General features: G+C 40.9%; 1 protein-coding gene across 1 annotated transcript; it reads left to right on the top strand.

Moving 5' to 3' along the window:
• The first annotated feature begins 348 nt into the window (after window positions 1–348).
• Window positions 349–6593, top strand: PLK2 (polo like kinase 2). Its single transcript, XM_077816287.1, has 14 exons — window positions 349–582; window positions 1260–1367; window positions 1511–1627; window positions 1817–1946; window positions 2203–2290; window positions 2686–2781; window positions 3044–3242; window positions 3337–3484; window positions 3992–4089; window positions 4722–4845; window positions 5127–5367; window positions 5474–5603; window positions 5697–5807; window positions 5943–6593. The coding sequence occupies exons 1-14, from the start codon at window positions 349–351 to the stop codon at window positions 6132–6134; spliced, it is 2016 nt and encodes a 671-aa protein (XP_077672413.1). The 3' UTR covers window positions 6135–6593.
• The last annotated feature ends 14384 nt before the right edge of the window (window positions 6594–20977 follow it).

Raw genomic sequence — 20977 nt, 5'->3', positions numbered from 1 at the left:
CGCGCCCCGTGCCGCCACCGAAATCTGCCGGAGTACGGGAGGGAGCCCCCCCATTGCAGGGGCGGGACGGGGCGGGGATCAGGGGCCGCTGGTGACACCCACGGGGATTGCCCCCCCCTCACACACGGCGGGCGGGCGCGCGCGCGGCATTTAACTCGCGCTCCCGGGCCGGCGGCTCGTGCGCAGGGCAGCGGCAGCAGCAGCGGGCGGGCGGGCGAGAAGGCGGCGCTTTGTGACGGAGGCGGGGTTCGGGGCGGAGCCGCCGCCGCCGCCTGCGCTATAAGGGGCGCGTGCGGCGGGCGCCCCGCGCAGTGGCGAGCGGCGGGGCCGGGTCGGGCCGGGCTGAGGATGGAGTTACTGCGGACGATCGCTCAGCAGCCGGGCGGCGGCGGCGGCGGCGGCCCCAGGGCGGGCGAGCCGGGGCTGGGCAGAGCTTGCGGCGGGGAGGCGCGGCGCAAGAAGCCGGTGGAGGAGGAGCAGCAGCATCACCACCACCCCCCACAGGCTGCCCCCGAGGTCTCCCGGGTTATCACCGACCCCGGCACGGGCAAGCGCTACTGCCGCGGCAAGGTGCTCGGCAAGGTAAAGGACCGGCGCCTGCAGCCTCCGCCTCCCGGGCTCCAGAGAGCGACTCGCCCCGGGGAGCAGCCAGCCCGGCGGCTCCCTGCTCCCTTCCTGCACCGGCAGCGGGGCCGAGCGCGGCATGGTCCTCCCTCGAGCCCGGCAGCAGTGTCCTGCCCTACCCCTTTCCCCCTGCATGTCAGTTCGCGTGGTCACCTGCTGCATGCTGCAAATCCCCGCTTCGGCAGCCGCAGGCCCGCCTGTGTGGCTGGCTGCCTTGTCGGGCTCGCCCCGATATAGCGCGGTGGAAGTGATGCCCTGTGACTGTCTAAATCTGGATCGGATCTCCTTGTCTGTGTAAACGGGAGCGTGTGAAGCATGCTATGTTACACTGGCCCTTTCTGCCCCACCACTTATCCCTGGATCTCCCCTTTCGTCCATCCCTAAAATTGTGTTTTCTCATGTCATGTCTCTAAAATGGCTTTGATTTGGGAGCCGTCCTCCTGCCCCCACACAATGAGGTGGGGGTCTGTCTGCTACTGAAATGCTCAGAAATGCCCAATGCGGAGGAAATTACACCAGCCCCCTACTCTTACAAGCCTCTTGAACAATTAGACCCATCAGATGACTGATTAAATGAGGAACCTCTTTCATACCATGCTCAATTGCATTTTTTTTTTTTTGGTTTATCTCTTTAGGGTGGATTTGCCAAATGTTATGAGATGACCGATTTGACAACGAACAAAGTCTATGCTGCAAAAATCATTCCTCACAGCAGAGTAGCTAAACCTCATCAAAGGGAAAAGGTGTGTGCATGAGTGACTCTTGTTTAAAAAATCTCTTTGTGTGCTGCATGGCCCTTCCCTCTTTAGAAATGTCTGCTGGCGTTAGCAGTCTCCTCAACCAAGGTTGCAAGGCTAATAAGCTTTTCTTGTGTCTTGTGCTTTAGATTGATAAAGAGATTGAGCTGCACAGAATGCTTAATCACAGGCACGTTGTACAGTTTTACCACTACTTTGAGGACAAAGAGAATATTTACATTCTTCTGGAGTACTGCAGTAGAAGGGTGAGCATCAACTGGGAGAAATTCAGTATTCACTTACCTGGGATCTGCAACTAATGTAAATGTATAATATGTGAAAGATTTCTCATAGCTTTTTTGGGGGGGGTCATTTTGCCTTGCTTTTTCGTTAAAAGTGAAACCTACTTGAGAACTTTAATTCACCTCTTTGTGTGTTCGATTTTTTTTTTGTAGTCTATGGCTCACATCTTGAAAGCAAGGAAGGTATTGACGGAACCAGAAGTGCGATACTACCTCAGGCAGATAGTGTCAGGGCTAAAATATCTTCATGAACAGGAAATCTTGCACAGAGACCTTAAACTAGGTAAGTCATTTTTTCCCTCATTGATTACAAAAAAAGCACTGCTTCCAGCACTGGGGCACTTAGCAGCCTTATAGCTCAATTGAGAGAATCACCTCTGTCTTTTTCTACAATGGAAACCTGGAGCACTTAAGTAATGACATTAAGTATTCATAAAAAAGCTTGGCTATCTGCTGGCTTTTGCTAGTGTGACTCAGCACTCGTGGCTGATGCATCCCTATCTTGCCAGGAAGGGATTCACTTTTCTTTTTTGGTCTAGGTAATTTCTTCATTAATGAGGCCATGGAACTAAAAGTAGGCGACTTTGGTTTGGCAGCAAGGTTGGAACCGCTGGAACACAGAAGGAGGTAGGAGCCTCAAGAATATTTAAGGGACAGCATTAATCCAAAAATTTAAAAATTAGAGGAATCCAAAGACCCGCAACCACTGCAGGGGTCAGAACTTTTCCCTCCTGTAAAAGCACTGCAGTATGTGCTGGGAGGCTTATTGCTCTGGACACTTAGATACTGGCCAATGCCAGAGGCAGGATGTCTGACTCAGTGTTGCCATGATGTGCTTCGTATGGCTTTTCCTCTATATTGAAGAGTAAATAGGAATGTTGGTAACAGTGATGCACACTGTTTTTTTGAGAGCTTCTAAACTCCTGTCCAAATCTAATGGAGGGGGTAAACTGCCCTATGGAAACACCCCTACATTTCTTCTCCGGGTTGATAGATTGAGTCCTGATCTCTTTGGTTTGCAGAACAATCTGTGGCACACCAAATTACCTCTCTCCAGAAGTCCTCAACAAACAAGGACATGGATGTGAATCCGACATATGGGCCTTAGGTTGTGTAATGTAAGTATCACTTCAAAGACTCAGAGCTGTCTTGATAATATAACTTGGATTAGCCTTAGGGCTCAGAGAAGAGGCAATGACTGGGTGAACACAATGCCTGAAGTCTGCCTAACCTACAAATATAACACATAAATTATTAAAGCAACCTTCTTGCTAAGAAATGGGCTGCTAATTTCAAGTGACTTTAAAAAAACCTCCTATATTTTGAAGTGTTTTTGCATTTACTCAAGTACTGAGAGCCTCTTTTATTCCTTTTAAACAGGTACACAATGCTGTTAGGAAGACCTCCATTTGAGACGACAAACCTCAAAGAAACCTACAGATGTATAAGGGAAGCAAGATACACTCTACCATCATCTCTGTTGGCACCTGCAAAGCACTTAATAGCTAGCATGTTGTCAAAAAATCCTGAGGACCGGCCCAGTTTAGATGATATAATTCGACATGACTTTTTCTTACAGGTTTGTATTGTGTAGCTTTCTGGTCCAGAACATTGCATTATTCTAAGTGCACATCAGTCTTCTAAGTATTGGCTTCTACATTTCATTTATACAGGGCTTTACACCAGATCGACTCTCCTCTAGCTGTTGTCACACTGTTCCTGACTTCCACTTGTCAAGTCCAGCTAAGAATTTCTTCAAAAAGGCAGCTGCTGCTCTGTTTGGTGGTAAAAAGGAAAAAGCAAGATACTTTGATGCACATAGTAAGTATATTAGAATTATACTCTTGTCTATAGCTTGCTTACACTTAGTGTCAACTAGGGATACATCTACAAGATGTAAAAACAGCATTTGCGTTTACCCAAGTATAATATTGTAAACTGTTAATTTACATCATCGAACTGTCTTGTCCTTGTCATATTCATATTGATCTGCATGCCACTAGGTGTAGGCAGATGTAGCCCATAGTCTACATCACCAATTTACATAGGAAAATGTTTCTTATAGTATACCAGCAAGCTTTTTATATGGCCATAATCTGTTTCTGTTTAACTACAGTTAGTCTCAAGGTAGAAATGCCATTATACATAATATTTGCCAGGAGTATGCTGCAGGTGGGAGAGAATGCCCTGCAAGAAGAGAAGGAATGAATGAGTTGTTTACACATTCCATCTTTGTTTGTAGCTAACATTTTTGTGGGGGTATTTATAGTATTAGGCATTGTGTAAACATTTTTAGATATGATAAATATTTGGTTTTTTAAATTACAGATAGACTAGCTAAAGAGGACGAAGAAATCTACAAACTTAGACATGATTTGAAAAAGACCTCGATAACCCAACAGCCCCACAGACACAGAACAGATGAGGTATAGTCAAACTGATTTACTAGTACCTGATCCCATTGTAGTTCCTGATACATGGCACGAATTTATAATTGAGATTTATATTCCCTAACCACGCTTAAATGATTAGCAGTTATATGGTAGTGACTGTTGTAAGAGGGCTTAAGCATGTTTGCCTCACTGGTATGTAATAGCCTTTAATATTTGTATAGAGTGTCTCTACATCTTTCGAGAATCTAGCTTTATCTGTGCTCCATTCTGCACAAATTTTAAAGGGATGCTGCTAGGCATTTCTCTCAATACTCCAAATATAAGGATTTGGTTATTATAAAAATGTAAGTCTTCGTAGAATGTCAATGAAATTATTGGGATTTTAATGTTCACATGCAGTGTGTGCAACCCTAATGCTGCAGCATTTTGTGGGTTCATGAGAACTAGAGTAACCAGTTTTGCTACATTGTCCAGGCTTTGTGAAATGCAAGACATAAACAGCATGTTCTTGTCCTGATGCTTCCTTTATACTTGTTAGGAAGCAGACACCAGATCTCCTAAATTATTTAGCTGTCAATTGATCCTGGCAATGCCAGTCTTTAATATGAGAGCTATACAACTTGACTTGCCTTATTGATTCTTAAATATATGATTTCTTCTTGTAGGAAACCCAGCCTTCTAACATTACAGCAGCCAAACCTGGCACTCTAGCAGAGACCAAGCAGATTGGAGACTCCATTCGAATGATAGTTAGAGGAACTCTAGGAAGTTGCAGCAGTAGCAGTGAATGTAAGTACAACATTAATGGAGTTCAAGATTGGGTTTTCCTGTTAAATCATAACATGCAAAACAGTAAAAACAAGCTTCAAATAAAACAGTGGATTTCAGCCTTAGAACACATTTCTTCCCATTCTTAAAACTAAATGTTGGTTGCAATTCTTCATTCTGAAAGAACTAAACCTTAAGAGGCTGACAAAACTGGATTTATTTAGACTAAGGTGTAGATAGTTCAGGATTTGGCAACACACCCACCATCTGCATAATGTAACAGTTCTGCTCTTCTCTTTCAGGTTTGGAAGACAGCACCATGGGAAGTGTTGCTGATACAGTTGCAAGGGTACTGCGAGGATGTCTTGAGAATATGCCAGAAGCAGATAGTATTCCCAAAGAACAGCTGACTGCATCTTTCCAGTGGGTTACAAAATGGGTTGACTACTCAAACAAATACGGCTTTGGTTACCAGCTGTCAGACCACACTGTGGGTGTTCTTTTCAACAATGGAGCACACATGAGCCTCCTACCAGACAAAAAGTAAATGCCTCCAAATGATTAGAGATTGACAGTTCACTAAGTTGAGTCTGCCTTAAATGTTATGCTTGAACATACCTGTAATTTTGTTTTTTCCCTGGTCCTGCAGAACAGTCCACTACTATGCTGAGCTAGGCCAGTGCTCTGTCTTTCCAGCTACAGATGCCCCTGAACAATTCATCAGCCAAGTAACTGTTCTGAAATACTTCTCTCACTACATGGAGGAGAACCTCATGGACGTAAGTACAACTCAGATTCTGAAAGGCCACTGAAGGCAATGAACATGCAGTAAACATGAGCTGACATGGTGGCTTTGCTCTTTTTTTTCTTAGGGAGGGGATCTGCCCAGTGTAACTGATGTTCGCAGGCCCAGGCTTTACCTCTTACAGTGGCTAAAATCTGACAAAGCGTTAATGATGCTCTTCAATGATGGCACACTTCAGGTAAATACTTCTAGGATGGTGCTGAGTAAATGTGTTCCTGTGACACTGTTGTGCAGGTGAACTTGTGACTTTCCTTTAGACTCCTGCATCTGAAGGTTGATGGGAGGACATGAATAACAATTCTCTTTTTTGCAGGTGAACTTTTACCATGATCACACAAAAATAATCATCTGTAACCAAAATGAGGAGTATCTCCTTACCTACATCAATGAAGATAGAATATCAACAACATTTCGACTGACAACACTTCTGATTTCTGGATGTTCATTGGAACTAAAACACAGAATGGAATATGCACTGAACATGTTGCTGCAAAGATGTAACTGAAGGACAGACTCTTAAACCCAAAGGATTCTTTTCACTGTGAAATCTACAGTGGAGGCAGTGGAGCGACTAGTATGTTGATGATGGATGAGTGGTGGTACGAAAACTATACTCGCAGTGTGCTGGGCTGGGACCAGACAGACCTAATCCTACTTTGTTGGACTAATGAAACAGTGTGACAAGAAGTTCTTTGGAATTAGACCTTTCTTGCTTTGCACATGTTTAAAGGCTTGACTTAAGTTCAGCAGAGTGACTTCTGGTTCTGTAGGGAGCAGTTTTGATGGAGGACTTAAAACTGTGAATATGCTTTGGGAAGGGGAGGGAAAGGGGAGAGCTCCATGTTGTGGAATAGCTGTAATGAGCAGGTTTTGGCTGCTTAAAACTGTGAACTATGGCCATAACTTCTTCCTTATTTTTTCAAGAACTAGCCACACTTGTGGCTGGCAAAGTGCATTCCTTGTTAATAATTTTTTTATTTATTACAGCCCAAAGTCAAGTATTTATTACACAACAATTTTTTGGACCTTGATATTTTAAATATACATTTGTTGGCAATAAAGAATGGAAAAACTGAACACTCTTCACTCATTTCTTTAATATGCAATTTAAGATCCTCTGCTCTGCATCAATAAAACAAACTTGTTGGATTGCTTTCCTAAAACGATATCTAAAAAAGATACACAAGTTGAGCCTTAATCGGCTCAAAAGCTTAAAACTACAAACCCATAACACTAAGCATGAAATGGGAAAGCTGTTCATCCAAATAGAGAAAATGATCATATGCTTCAATATTCTGTCAAAAGGTAAATTTTTACCACCACTCTTCGGCAGAAGTCTGATACAATTGGAAGTTGTTGATGGAGTTGCAAAATAATTGTGCAGATCTTGCCTCCATTTCTACATTAGTATAACTAAAAACAAGAGTGAGAGGCCTTCAAGAGACATCATGCCAGGAATTTAAATGAATTCTTGCCATTAATTAGAACTGGCCTTCCTCCGAAGGGTACTCAGTGGAATTGTCCGTTGCTGTTAAAGTCAGAGTTCATTGTGAGTAAACTTCCCATCTTTCACAATGGATGAAAACTCTTGGTATTGGAGGAGGGAGGCTTGAGTTATTCCATGAAAACTCAAACACTAGAATCTCTGGTCCATGTGTATCACTTAGCTTTTTAGACATGACTAGGCATGTTTCTCTTCCATTATGCTTGAGTGGCTATTTTCTAACTAGCTAAAATAAAACCTCATTAAGTATTTAACAAAAATGTAGGGAAGAAGAAGCTACTCTAGCATAAAACGTAGTACCCAACTTTTGGTTGAATTTGTCAAAATTAATAATGCAGCTAACTGAACATTTTTTTAACCAAAACAATTTGTATATATGTCAAATGTGCAATATTGGCATTTGGTGTCTTAAGTTTCCCTGGATGTGTAGTACTGACTTCTTCATATCTTGGTTAAATGTACAGAACCTAAGTGCTCCAAAATGGCTGGGGGAAAACTCGTGCCATAGAAAACTGTACATTGCTGTTAGCTTTGTTAAACATCTGTCTGTCCTTTACTTGATAAAATAATTCCCATGTAACAGTGACATCTACGTGGAAAGATAATTGTAAGAACACCTCAGTGTGTCAATCAATCCAGTTGACTACAGGAAGTGGAAAGTCTTTTAAAACAAAATGCAGACCGAACAAATTATAAATGCAATTAAAATTAGTGATTGGGGGTGGGATTAGACTTTCCCTTAGGTCTCCAGGGACTTGCATTATCTAGCTTCTGTGTAAAACCTCATCTGAATCTTCTGATGCAGTTTTTGCTCTTCCTGAATATTGTGTATTAACATTTATTTAGTCTCAGTCTAGACAGGAAGACTCGATTGAACTGTTATGCTGACAGATGTTACTCCAGGTACTTCAATGGGAGGAGTTAAACTAGATTCTTGCTGTTGTGAACAGAATTTGGACCTTCCAGCTCCCCCAGAAGGGAGATGTTGATGACTGACTTTACTCCCAATTGACTGATTTTCCTCCAATTGCACATGCAGCAACTTGTTGTAACTCCTGGTTTTCCAAAAAGAAAGATTAAGTTAAAAAAACAACAAACAAGCACTTGCAATACAACAGCATTACTTGAACGATAGCTCCACTCCCTCTACACAGGCGTTACTGGGTAGCTATCTGCACATGTAGGAGGAGCCATGAGTCTTTGCTTATGTGTTGACATCTTGCTATGGCCTACATTCAGGCCAGTGTGAGCAAGGTAATGCCTTTGACTTCAAATTGAAGGAGTAAACTTTAATACCCTTTAGAGTATGATTATAGGTTTTAATCTGTCATGCACACTTATAACCCACTGTGTCATTCAAATGCAATTGAATATATTGAATTTAATAATGTAGAACAATGTTGTGTCACGAGGTTTGTTTGCTTTATTGTCTTTATTTAAACCCTTGTGAACCTGTCTGGTCCATGTGTTGTCTTTCACCACTTAGTATGTTACATTCTTATATATGAAAAAGTAAAACTGTACACTGCCCTAAATTTTTGTGTGGCTGAGAGGGGCTAAATCAAAAGCCTACTTAAAATGACACTTTAGTCCTGTAGCTATGGTTCCCAAATTCTTTCTTAGGGTGGACCCTGTCACAAATGAGTATCTAGTGCACCACTTGATCCTGTATTCCCAGTCACATAACATCATTGTTGCAATTGGTTACATGGAAAACTAATACAGTATTAGGAGAGCACTTGCATAGTCTTCTCCAACATGACCAATGTTTTGAAAACTTTTCTGAAAAGTTGAATCATGCTGCTCTTTTGACTATCATCTCCTCCTCCTAGCTGTTCTGGTTTTGTCTGCTGAAAACAAGGAGAGTAAGTTGCCAGTCTGGGAACCTCTGAGCTAGATTTAAAGGAGGGAGCAAAAGTTAGAAATGAGAGTTGGACTGGGTGAGCACTCACATAATGACTAGTAGGGAGTGATGAAAGTGACATGTTGGCCAAAAATTAACTTAGAGAGTGTGTAAATACATTTGGACAAGCAGGGCTGCTATAACCAGTAAGGCAAGAAGAAAATTAGAATTCTAGAATAGGCCATCCTTTGAGGTTGTAATGCATTTAGATGCCACCAGCCATTCAACATTTGATTCCTTGATGTTCTGCAGTACGCTTTTGGTTCTCACAGACTAGTGAAGCTGATTTCATAAAACCAAACATAGTTGCACAGGGATAAACTGTTTCTAGGATTAGCGTTACAAGCTGTGAAATGATGTCTGGTTAACAAGGACCCTAAATTGGCCTAGAATATTCAGAAGTGGAAAATGCAGATGGTGACTGCTGCGTTAATGGCATTTACAGCACAGAATAAAATGAGATGAGTACCATTTTTCTACTTTGTGCTTCCTTAAAGAGAATATCTTACCTGTTTAGATATACTCAAAATGTATATGCTGAAGGTACATATAGCTAACTAGGAATGCTGAGTTAAATGAATATCCATGCAATCAAATACAATTATGACCATGAGCTGTGCTAGGTATTTGTTAGACTGTAGCTTCCTGACTGTCTTCACACTTTTTATGCCTTATTAACTTCCGTGGTGGCCAACATCTCTTTGATTGAATTGCCACAATTAAATTATACCAATACATTCCAATTAAGAAGTAAAACTCTTTAATATATGGTACTTGAATCTAATATCATGGGTCATCAATGTTTGGAATTTAGTTTAATAGAATATAAAGTTTTAGCCTCTGGGATTTATCCTTGTAATTTTGTTTCAATGAGAAAACAAAATTGATGTGAGGGATTTGGGTATATCAAGGCTTTACAAGTTAGGGTTAGGCTAAGTTTAGAAATTGTCTTATTCCCTGATTTCACAGCAGAGGGAAAGGTCAGACATTTTACAGTGTCTGTGTCATGTGAAAATAAATCTGAACGGAAGCAGGCAAGGATGGCATCTTGGTTTAGTATTAACTGTTTTATGTTCTGAGTTAAGTCTAGTTCTCTTCTAATTATTATTTAAAAAAAACAGAATTTGGGGAAGGAGGACTAGGAGGTGTAGAGGATGACTAACGGGATGCAAAGCCCTTCACTTCTGTCATTAGCACTTTGCACACCTTTCTCTGCTGCCTCTCAGGGCCCAATATAACTGCCATCTCTTTTACACCCACCTGAAACCTTTCCAAGCAACCTTGTTTTACCAAGACCTCCTCAGGACTTGGACGCTTGTCTCTGTGACCAGGCCCAGGATGGCTACCAGGAGAGTGAGGAAAGACCTTCTCCTTAAGCCCTTGCTGCATAATCCCCATTTCCTTACTCAAGTCTTTGTGGGCTCATTGGTGTACCACAGTTTGTTGCTGGCTGGTATCACCAGAATTGGAGGCTGCCTGGTCAATGGACTGAGGGATTGGATGGACCCTGTGACACTCATATTCTACACCTCCACTTCCTTGCCCTTGTGTCCTGTCCTGTCCTGAGACAAAGTGGCCAGACTTTTACCACTTGTGGAGGGTGAATGTCTCTCAGTGATCAGCCTTTTCGGAGTCCCCTGACACCTGTCCTTTCTGTGGCCAGAACGAAAACCTGCTGTATGTGTATTTGCGTTGCACCACATTGCAATCCCTTTTCTATCTCCTCCAGAACTTCTTGTTGAGGTTCTGGCTGCACTTTTCCTTCTGCCTTTTTATTTATGCATTTCCTATCTGTGGCCCTATGAAGTCTCAGGATCTCCTTGTCAATCAACTCCTGACACTGGCCAAGATGTCCATTTATCAATCTAAGAGGCAGACGTTGGATTGAGGATGGGGATAGGCTGTGGGGCTTATTTCTGTTCATGTGGTTGTTGATGGTGTCTCAACATAATTGCCCCTCCCCATGGGGACCCCTGGGGAAGCAGTTTAGCATTGTATGTTGCTCGTGTTTGTATATTTAGTGAAGTGTGTTTGTGGGAAGGGTTGAAGGTGTGAGTGTGAAGTGACAGGTTCCTTTGCAGGTTACGAGAGGCCATAGAGGGAGAAAGAGAGAAGGGAATGGGTTAACTCGACACTCCAGCAAGGTCCGAAGATAAGACGCTGACTCCAGCCCAAGGCCACAGCACACAACAGACTCTCGGCCGCCTGCCAAGAAAGACGGGAGCCTGAATTCCAACCCCGACCAGCTGTGAGAAAGGAGGATTCAGCTGAACAGAACTGCAGGGGCTGTGAACACTAGTGAGACAGTGAAGGCCAGCGAGGGGGAAAACATCCGTATTTGCGTCCCTGAAGCCGGTATGTTTTGGGAAAGCTAAGGAAGCCACAGAAGGTCATTCTGAACTGGTACAAAGAGCACAGGGGGACAGAGGTCCCAGAACGAGACACCCCCCAAAAGACCCCAGGACTTAAAACCCTCTCAAGAACTGGAGCAAATCGGAGATCAACAGCAGACCCTGGGCAGCCTGTGCACAGGACAAAACTCCTGTCCATCCTTCCCCCTCTTCTTCTAACATTACACCCAAGCTTGGCCAGCCTCGGGTTGTGCATGTGTGAGTATGAAAGTGGGTTAGGGCATGGGCACTAACACTTTCTTTCTTCCCCCGAGTGACGTGGGGAGCCCCAGCACTCACCGCTGTTATTTTATTAATAAAGCTTTAAAACTTAGTCACTTGGTGTGCTCCTTCATCTCCTCCCTTAACGATCCTGCAGCCTCAGCCTGATCACCTGATGCCTCAGGCAGATTGGTAACATAAATCTGTCACAATGGAGCGAGGCAGAGTTCCCCTGGGAGTGTTCACATTGTGGAGCAATGTGTGCCATTCACAGGTCCTCAGCTTAGTGTCCCCTTCTGGTATCCTTTATTTTGACCCTGTGATTTCACTTCCATTCCTCTTTTTATATTCTTTGTCCCCCATAGTTAGTGGATCCCTGCTTTATTTTGTGGGTGCCCCACTTTTTGTTGTGGGGTCGCCATTTATATTTCTTTTGGGGATTAGATGGTGTAGCAAAAACACTCAAGCCCTCTCTGCACTACAGCTTCTACCATTGCTACCACTGGTGGAGCTGCATTAGTTACAGCTATGAAGTTTGCTAGTGTAGAAGAGGCTTAACTGAATAATTGTCTTATTGTCAACCATCTCTTGAAGCCAACTTCAGGTGACACATTAGTATCTTTAAAAGTGGCAGAGAGTCCTGTGGCACCTTATAGACTAACAGATGTATTGGAGCATAAGCTTTCGTGGGTGACTACCCACTTAGTTGGATGCATGTAGTAGAAATTTCCAGAGGCAGGTATAAATATGCAAGCAAGAATCGGTTTAAAAGAATAACTTTAACTTTAAGAGTTGTGAACTGGTCTCACTCACCTCAGAGAAGTTAACAATGTTGACATTAACGCTTACCGATTTTTCTGTTTTCCTTCCTCTTAGAATGCTATGTTGAGAATGCTGACTGCAGTTTCTTCTATAATTATCATAAATTACAGTTAACTCTAAAATTTAATGATAAGCGTTAATGTCAACATTGTTAACTTCTCTGAGGTGAGTGAGACCAGTTCACAACTCTTAAAGTTATTCTTTTAAACTGTCTACAGACTCAGGAAGAAAGCACTGCCTTAGTTCTCATTTGAAACAATAGTTTTGTAGCCAAGGTGGCTAGAAGCAAATCAATACATGCAAAACACTGGGAATTTAACAAGTGACTGGTAGACCCTAAATCTATAGCATACATGAAAATTCCATACGTGTGGACTTCAAGTGACCATAACTGTAGCCTCAATAGCATGTGACTCGAAAATAAAGATGACTAAGTCATACCGATCACCTGTCTATGGCTAGCAGGAACTCAAAATCAACCTGGTTTTACAAACACTTGCACAGTATTGTTGCCATTGATCTGTGATAGGGAAATAAAAGGTGCCTGTTTTTTGCTAATTTATTATCTATAAAGGAGTGTGAAAAGGTTTTTGTTGTTGTTGTTTTAAATGATGGAAATGGCAGGTCTTGCACTCCCTGTTTTTCCAGGCGTGCTGGAAGGTTAACGTGATTATGATGTTCCTGGAAACTGAGAGGAAGGGATTTGAGTCAGACTGTTTAAAACTCTGTTTTTTGTTTTTATATTTGTTATCACCTACATAGCTCAACTTCCAGACAAAGACTTGGAAGAAAAGCTCTTTTTTTGTGGAAGATTCAAACTCCCAGTACCCTTTCCACTGAGGGCTGAAAAAAACTGCCTTTTTAGGTCTCCAGGAAACGCTCCAGCAGAAACAGAGATGATGAGACTTGACGTTCCTGTTATTTCTATGATAAAAGAATTAAAAAAAAACCAAACCCCTTTAACCCCCCCCCCCCAGCCATTCTCAATCCTGGCACATCATAAAGAAGCAAAACAGGGCATGAGCATATATATGTTTCCCTTTTGTAGATCACCTTTAATTGCAGTTCATATAACATTTGCTACAATTGTAATGGCAGCAAAAAATACGGTACTATAGACAGGCACAGGTGTAAGCTTTTCTGGCTCAATTTAATGAGTATTAGTCTTTTTACTATGGGAATGTGGTGAAAAGTGGGAGTTGACAGTATGTGTAGAGGGGGAGGGGAGTTGATGAGATCAAAAGAAAGGAAGTAAAGCTATGCCATAAAAGTAAACTTTACTCTTCCTGTAGACTGGAGCGGCTTTCATATCAACTTCAAGGCCAGCTGTTTGCTTCTGCATTCCATCTGAGTTATGCTGTAATCTTATGGCATCCCCAGTAAAGAGTGTGTCAGGGATACAGTAAATGACTAGTGGTATATCAAAACAATTAAATTCTAAGCCCTCTACTACAAGAAATACGTGGCAGTTAGGACAAGCTCAGGCTAATGTAAATGCTCTTATTATATAATATTAGCATACAATGTAGAAAAAGTGCATTGCACTTTACACAGAGAATGAGTCAATCACGGAGTTACAAACTCCCAGAGCAGAGACAATTGAGAAGGATGGCATGATGGACAGTGTCAAATGTTGCATACAGTGTAGTTGTGGCTGTGTCGGTCCCAGGTTACCACTGAGACGAAGTGGGTGAGGTAATATATTTATTGGCGAGGGAATAAGCTTGTCTTTCTCACCAACAGAAGTTAATCCAATAAAAGATATTAGCTCACGCACCTTGTCTCTCTAGTGTCAAATGTGATAGACAGGTTGAGAAGGACATGAATAGAGAAGAGCCCTTGAACTTGGCCAGCAAATGGCCGTTAATGGCCTTTGTGTGTTCACTGTCACCGGAGCCAAGAGGGGAAAAGCAAGAGGGTGCAGAAGAGAGTCAGTAGTGAAGACTAGACGACATGCTCAAGGAGTTTTAAAGTGAAGTGGGGAAGGGAGATGAAACAGGCAGTGAGAGAGCCGGGATGGGGTTAAAGGAGGACTGTTTTTTGGATAGGGGAGACCACAGAATATATCAAGGCTTTAACAACATTTTCTAGAGGGTACATTACAAAGGAAATATCTAATGGGTATGACACCTGCTTAGAAAACATTCATGATTGATTAAATAAAATGCAGAATTCAGTGATACAGTTAGAGAAGAAGTGATGGGTTTAGGACTAGAAATACAATATTACACCTCTGACTCACAGGCTTCATTCTGGCATAGGCTTTTAGTGACTGCAGGTCATTACCACCTGATGGCTGTTCTATGGGCCATGTGAAATGAGTTGCTGGTTCATTCCAGTTTATCGTGTGCAGCTATCCACATTACAAAAATTTTCATTGCTAATTAGAAGCTATTTGCGCTAATTAGCATCCTTCCTGGACGTTTGAGTGGAAAGACTAAACAACAGGCTTGGAGACCGAAGTATCCTCTCAACTCCTAACTGTTGTCCCTGCAGGTCAGGTCTGGGTTGATATATTTTGAAGGAAGTTGAAGGAAGCTTACATTGCTGCTTTATCTGTTATGGCCAACACATTAAAAGTGGCTACTGATTTTGTAAGCCTCAGTTTTTAGGGACCACAGTCTCCATTAATCGTCAAACTGATTTAAATGTTTTATTTTCTGATTTTTGTAATTTTTTTATTTTTCATGTTATTTCTTCTTTTATTCTAAATCTGACAGCAATGTAATTCACAAATATATTTTGTAATCAAGCCACAGCAAATGGACAAAGGTGCTTTTTAATCGGTTATTCCTTTTACCTGTAGTTTGTATTTTCAGATAAGATCACATAGCTGAAGAATTACATTGTCATTACAGTGCCACATGCTTTTCCAAAGAAAACTGGGCATGACTAGTAAAAAAAACTAAAACAAAACAGATTCTTTCTTGTCTTTTAGTTTTACCACTTGCTTGTTGACTTTGCCTTCTCATGCAATAGCCCTGCAACTGAACACACAGATAACTAGTCACATGAGCTAACCAAGTGACACTGAGCGTGCACTATTTAACTTGACCACAAGTACTTTTAATGTTTTCAGACTGTTGTAAATTTAGCACATTGAAGTCTGACAAACAAAAAAACCCCCTTTTTAAATGAATGAACGTGTGGATACTATTAGGGTTAGGCAGACTGCAGGTAAATGGGTAGCAATGTGAAATTGCTCTCCACTCATACTGAGAAACACAGCATTCCTGACAAGAGCAGTAAATCAGCACAAAGTTCAACTGTGGCCTTGCTTCAAGACCTGGGGCTTCACTGTCCCAGGAAGAGACCAGATATTGGTTCAGAACATCAATGTCTTATTCCTGGGGGGACATTATCTGTCCCAGCCCTATATCTGATGCAGATTACTCCCCTCTGAACACTACTTTAGCCAGTGCACTGAGCCAGAGTACTGTTCAGTATGGAGCCAAGGCTGTGGCCATTTTATAGGGACAGTCCCGATATTTAGGGCTTTTTCTTATATAGGCGCCTATTACCCCCAACCCTCTGTCCCAATTTTTCACACTTATCTGGTCACCCTACTCGCTCAGGATAATAAGGGGGTTTCCTTTAATCCCTGGCATGGGCACATAGCCAGATTCACAATCTGGTCCACACAAAACAAGTCACTCAGCATGTATCCTTTTTCCACTCATTCATCTCTTGGTTTTTCCCATGTTTCGATACATGCTGTTTTCAGAGCAGTCGTCTTCTGCACACAAACACAAATAGTGTTTTCATACCAAATAACATTTAAGTGGTATTATTTATACAACACCAATAGCATGCAGGAAGCTGCACAAACTACAGCTGGTCAAAATTTTCCTTTTAAATATATTTTTTGAGGAAAAAGATGTTGTAAGTCAAAATGGAAATCTCCATGGGAAACGTCTGTTTATGATTACATTTGCAATTGAAAAAAACTGAAAACCAAAAATGTTCAAAATACTGAAAAAGGTTCTGTTTGGAGGTTTCATTTTTTCCCCATGAAAACCTGGAAAATTTTGAAGATTTTGAAGCAAATGAAAACTTTTAGTATGCGCTGATATTTTTCACAGGAACTAAAATCTATTCCCAATCACTTCTTGTACAAAAACATTAGGAGGTAAAGCCCCTGTTGTAAGAACCTAACAGTGTAGTTCAGACATAGTGACATAGACAAGACAATTCTGATGCACAAAGTATGCTGGTTTGTCCATGTATAAATTTAAGACATGGTAGAAAAATACCAATTTCTTTTTAGTGATATTTAAAAAAAACAAAAAGGGCTTTCATTTTCATAGAAATTTCTTGTGAAATATTTTTGGTTAATTTGTACTTATAAAGGTGTATGCATTGTATTTGTTAAAGGAAACATTTGACAAATTTAAGCTTTTTTTTTAATGGGAACAATGCCTGATTTCTATAAAAGTATTTGTTTTTCAGAAATATTTACCAAATAATGGGAATTTTCATACTATAAGTTAGTCTCAAATCTGCTCCGTTTGTGGTATTTTTGGTCACATCATATTGTTTCTGCTCTGATTGGATGCTGTAAAATATTTTAATACAAGAATAATGAAACAAGTAGAAAATAGTGAACTATAAATAATGAGGCGGGGTCCTGTGGAAAATACAACAAGTGATCCTGTATTTAAAGACTGTATCATAATTCACATGGACAATGGGGCTGGTACAGACAGCCTTTATTCTGGCATTTCCTAACTTTTGAGTGCATGATTTGACAACCTTAATAATCTTCTATTAATACAGGGTGTTTTGTATATAATATATATAATGCATAGGCACTGTACTGTAACCAACCTGAACTTTGCTACCACAGCAAATGAAGGAAAATGTGATTATAACTGTATTGTCTGATGTTTCAGAGACTTCAGAAATTTCATTAAAACCATTCTCTTTGATAGCAAAAGCATCAACATTTTAGTATTCCTAATTTCAAGAATGCTTATAAAAAGTTTATAAGGCTGATAGAGCAAAAGGATTCTTCTGTCCAGTATTATCTAGTAGTGAACAGATGTAAAACAATAAAAAAACAATTAAATCCTGTAAAACAGTTTCAAGAATGTTTATAAAGACTATAACAGTCATAGAGAACATGCAGGTTATGTCTACAGAGTATTGTTTAGTGGTGAGCAGATAAAGAATGCTAAAAGTAAATGTAACAATGAAGAAAGATTTGACAGAGGATCTTTAGGTCTTGCCATACCACTCCTTAATTTATATTTTAATCATCATATAATGCTCTTTATGTTGATTTTTTACTTTAACTTGTTTTGTAAAGAAAAACCTGTCTGGAATCATTGGGGGAAACCCAAGAGAGAGCAAAATGTAACTTCCTTCAACATATAGCTCTGTGTTATAAGTCTTGATCAGATTTAAATGAAACACATTATTTCATGCTTTGCATAATGAATCTCAGCATATTTGTTTTATTATCACACTCCAAGAAAATGAACTGGTAAAAGTTTCACTTTTAGTTGTTACCCAGGCTCAGTTGTCTTTTGATTACAATTTCTTTTCACCTGGGGAATGTGCCTCTGAAACTGAAAGTACTGTTGTATTGGTCTCAAAGGTCAAAAGAGATAATGGTGTTATAAACTTTCACTGTTCAACATTAAAACAGTGATATTTAGGTTCAGATGTGTTTTTTTTTCTACAGAGACCTTGGTTTTACTCAGTTCCTTGACGAACACCCCAAAGCATTAATTCTAATATTTAAAATTGTATTGATCAAACACAAGAAAGAACAAGACATTAAAAAAAGCATTTATACTGAAACCGAGTGATTGATTATGCAAAACAAACTTAATCAAAACCTTTAAAGCAGTGGTTCTTAACCAGAGGTACATGTACCCCTGGGGGTATGCAGAGGTCTTCCAGGGGGTACATCAACTCATCTAGTTATTTGCCTGGTTTTACAACAGGCTACATAAAAAGCAAAGCCAGTACAAACTAAAATTTCATACCGACAATGACTTGTTTATACTGCTCTATATACTACACACTGAAATGTAACTACAATATTTATATTCCAATTGATTTTATAATTATATGGTAAAAATGAGAACGTAAACCATTTTTCAGTAATAGTGTGCTGTGACACTTGTATTTTTATGTCTGATTTTGTAAGCAAGTAGTTTTTAAGTGAGGTGTTACTTGGGGGTACACAAGACAAATCAGATTCCAGAAAGGGGTACAGTAGTCTGGAAAGGTTGAAAGCCACTGCTTTAAAGTCTCTCGTTTTTGAGGCAAAATACCAGTCTCTTATTTTCAGAACAACCCTTATTTTCAGAAAAGTAAAGAGTTAATTTTGTTTTAGACTTGATGTGTCCTGTTTCTAAAAGACAGACACAAGGTGGAGGACTGATAGGATAGACAAGGTGGGGGAAATACGGTTTTTGTTGGGGTCTTTGGAACACTGGATGGCTGGGTAGTCATGAATGGAGGATGCTTTGGCTGGCAGATCAATCAAAGCCCCTGTTACTAGGACCCTGAGTGACATTCTGATCAGGAACATCACCTGAGTGGGTCTTTCCCCCTGAGACAGGGTAGGACTGTGGTCATCTCATCTTGTTGTGCTGATGCAATGGAATTGATTTCAGGATTTTATGAAAAGCTCAAGAGACTGAGATATAGGATAGGAGGAAAGAAATAGTAGGGCAGAAAATAACACACCGGGCAAGGAAAGCAGAACAGGATCTTATTGCCTCTGTGGTGCTGGCAATTACGTATCCCCACTGGTGGGCTGAGGGCTGGATGCCATGATAATATGATTTTTGGGATTCACAAGTGAAAAACAAAGTTCCTTAAACAAGAGCAAGGCCTGCTGGTCTTGCTCTCAGGAAGAAAGTCTTTCAGTCTGGTCTTTTCTCTCCGTCTTGGGGTCAGGGAAGATGAGGGGAGAGGAGACAAGCTGGGATGGAAGATGAATTTTTTTTTCAAATCTCTTTTTAAGAAACCTAAAAAGGGGAAAATTGGACAACATTGTTCTCCCCTCATTATTTTGTCCACTAATTAGGCCTAATACCCAACAGACCAATTTTGGTTCATTAAATTTCCAGCTCCATATCATCTGTTTTTAACAAGCATAATTGCAACCGTCTTTGAGTTATATCACTGTGGCTTTTTTGTTTGGATTAATTTAGTCTCTCTGTCTGGTTCTCTTGCACCTGTTTATAACATTAATTATTGAAAGCAGCTAGCCTTATGTTCTGTTAACATTTATTACTATGGATTCTTGTCACATGTTATGAGCTTCCATATACTTTTTACAATTTGAGTACGTTTGTAGGCCTAGTTATCACAACAGGACTTGAAATGATTACCTGATTCACCCAGAATAATGATGTCCAGTTAGACCCCTCATTGCTTTGAATGTTTAGGGCTGAATCCTGCTCACCTTAATGACCATGGTAGTTCCTTTGATTTCAATGGAACTACTGACATAAGAGAAGCAGGATTTTGTCCCTGAATGTGGTCGCTAGAAAGAGGACAAACTATGGATGTTTAAGGAGTGTCAAGGATGCGTAGCTTAGAGTTGATTACTTTTATTATTTCTAATGGCACCTGTTCTAGGCATGCCCCTGAACAGAAAGAGTGCATGATCCCACTTCTGAGGAGCTTTCAAACCAGTCCTGCATCTTGGAACTGCTAGTGAGGACTCCTGACCACATGCAGATTCCTGCTGGTATCAGTGACACCCTTTGCAATCACAGGAGTCTGCGCTAGTAGATCCTGATGCAGCACTGGAGCCTAATGTTAGGCCTGATATCATGGGGGAGTAATAAAATGGTGAGGGATGACCAGGAAACATCAGTAAGATTATGTGGTTACTCAGTTAGGGCTCTTGCTTGACTTAATGATGTTAAGGGTTTTTGTTTGTTGGATTATTTTCGTCAGAGTAAGTGGATGTCTTATTTGGCTAATTTCATTAAGGTGTCATGACAGAAGTGGGTGTTAAGGAAGGACCTGAATGAGCAGATAGTGGCTTTGCAGATCAGCTCAGGAAGTTCATTCCATGTTTAGAGTGTGACCTAGAAGAAACCACAAAGATGGGTGTGGGAGGACAGGGTACTGAGTCTGGTGTCACTGATGGAGCAGAGGAAGCAGGGAGTGAGGGGCACCATAAGAAATAAGCCTGAATCAGTAGAAATAGGCAGGTAGTATTGGAGTGGAGATCCAGCTAAATTCTACATGACTGAAATCAGTAGGAGCTTTGCCATTAACTTCAATAATCAAGCCTATAATCATGAGCTTCTAAATTTACCCCCTAGTTGAGATAGATTGTTCCAGACCCAGACATTTCAGGTAGCATTTAAATTCACAGCAAATCGATAGTTCTAACCATGCTCTCTGAAGCATGAATTTTCATTCACACATTTCTTCTGCGAGTACACATCAAAGAATGTTCCCAATTAACACGGTTTTAGACATTCAGAGGGCTAGTTCACAAGCTAAAATTTCAATCTGGGTTGTAAAAT

Source organism: Eretmochelys imbricata, chromosome 5, assembly GCF_965152235.1.
Source record: "Eretmochelys imbricata isolate rEreImb1 chromosome 5, rEreImb1.hap1, whole genome shotgun sequence".
NCBI lineage: Eukaryota > Metazoa > Chordata > Testudines > Cheloniidae > Eretmochelys > Eretmochelys imbricata.
Note: the sequence above shows the minus strand (reverse complement) of the source record. Positions and strands in the feature narration are given on the sequence as shown.

Bases quoted from the DNA above. Each gene is read 5' to 3' on its own strand.
- PLK2 (XM_077816287.1), top strand. From the start codon at position 349: ATGGAGTTACTGCGGACGATCGCTCAGCAGCCGGGCGGCGGCGGCGGC. The intron at 3,485-3,991 runs GTAAGTATATTA...TTTAAATTACAG, and splicing joins AAGATACTTTGATGCACATA to ATAGACTAGCTAAAGAGGAC. The intron at 5,604-5,696 runs GTAAGTACAACT...TTTTTTTCTTAG, and splicing joins TGGAGGAGAACCTCATGGAC to GGAGGGGATCTGCCCAGTGT.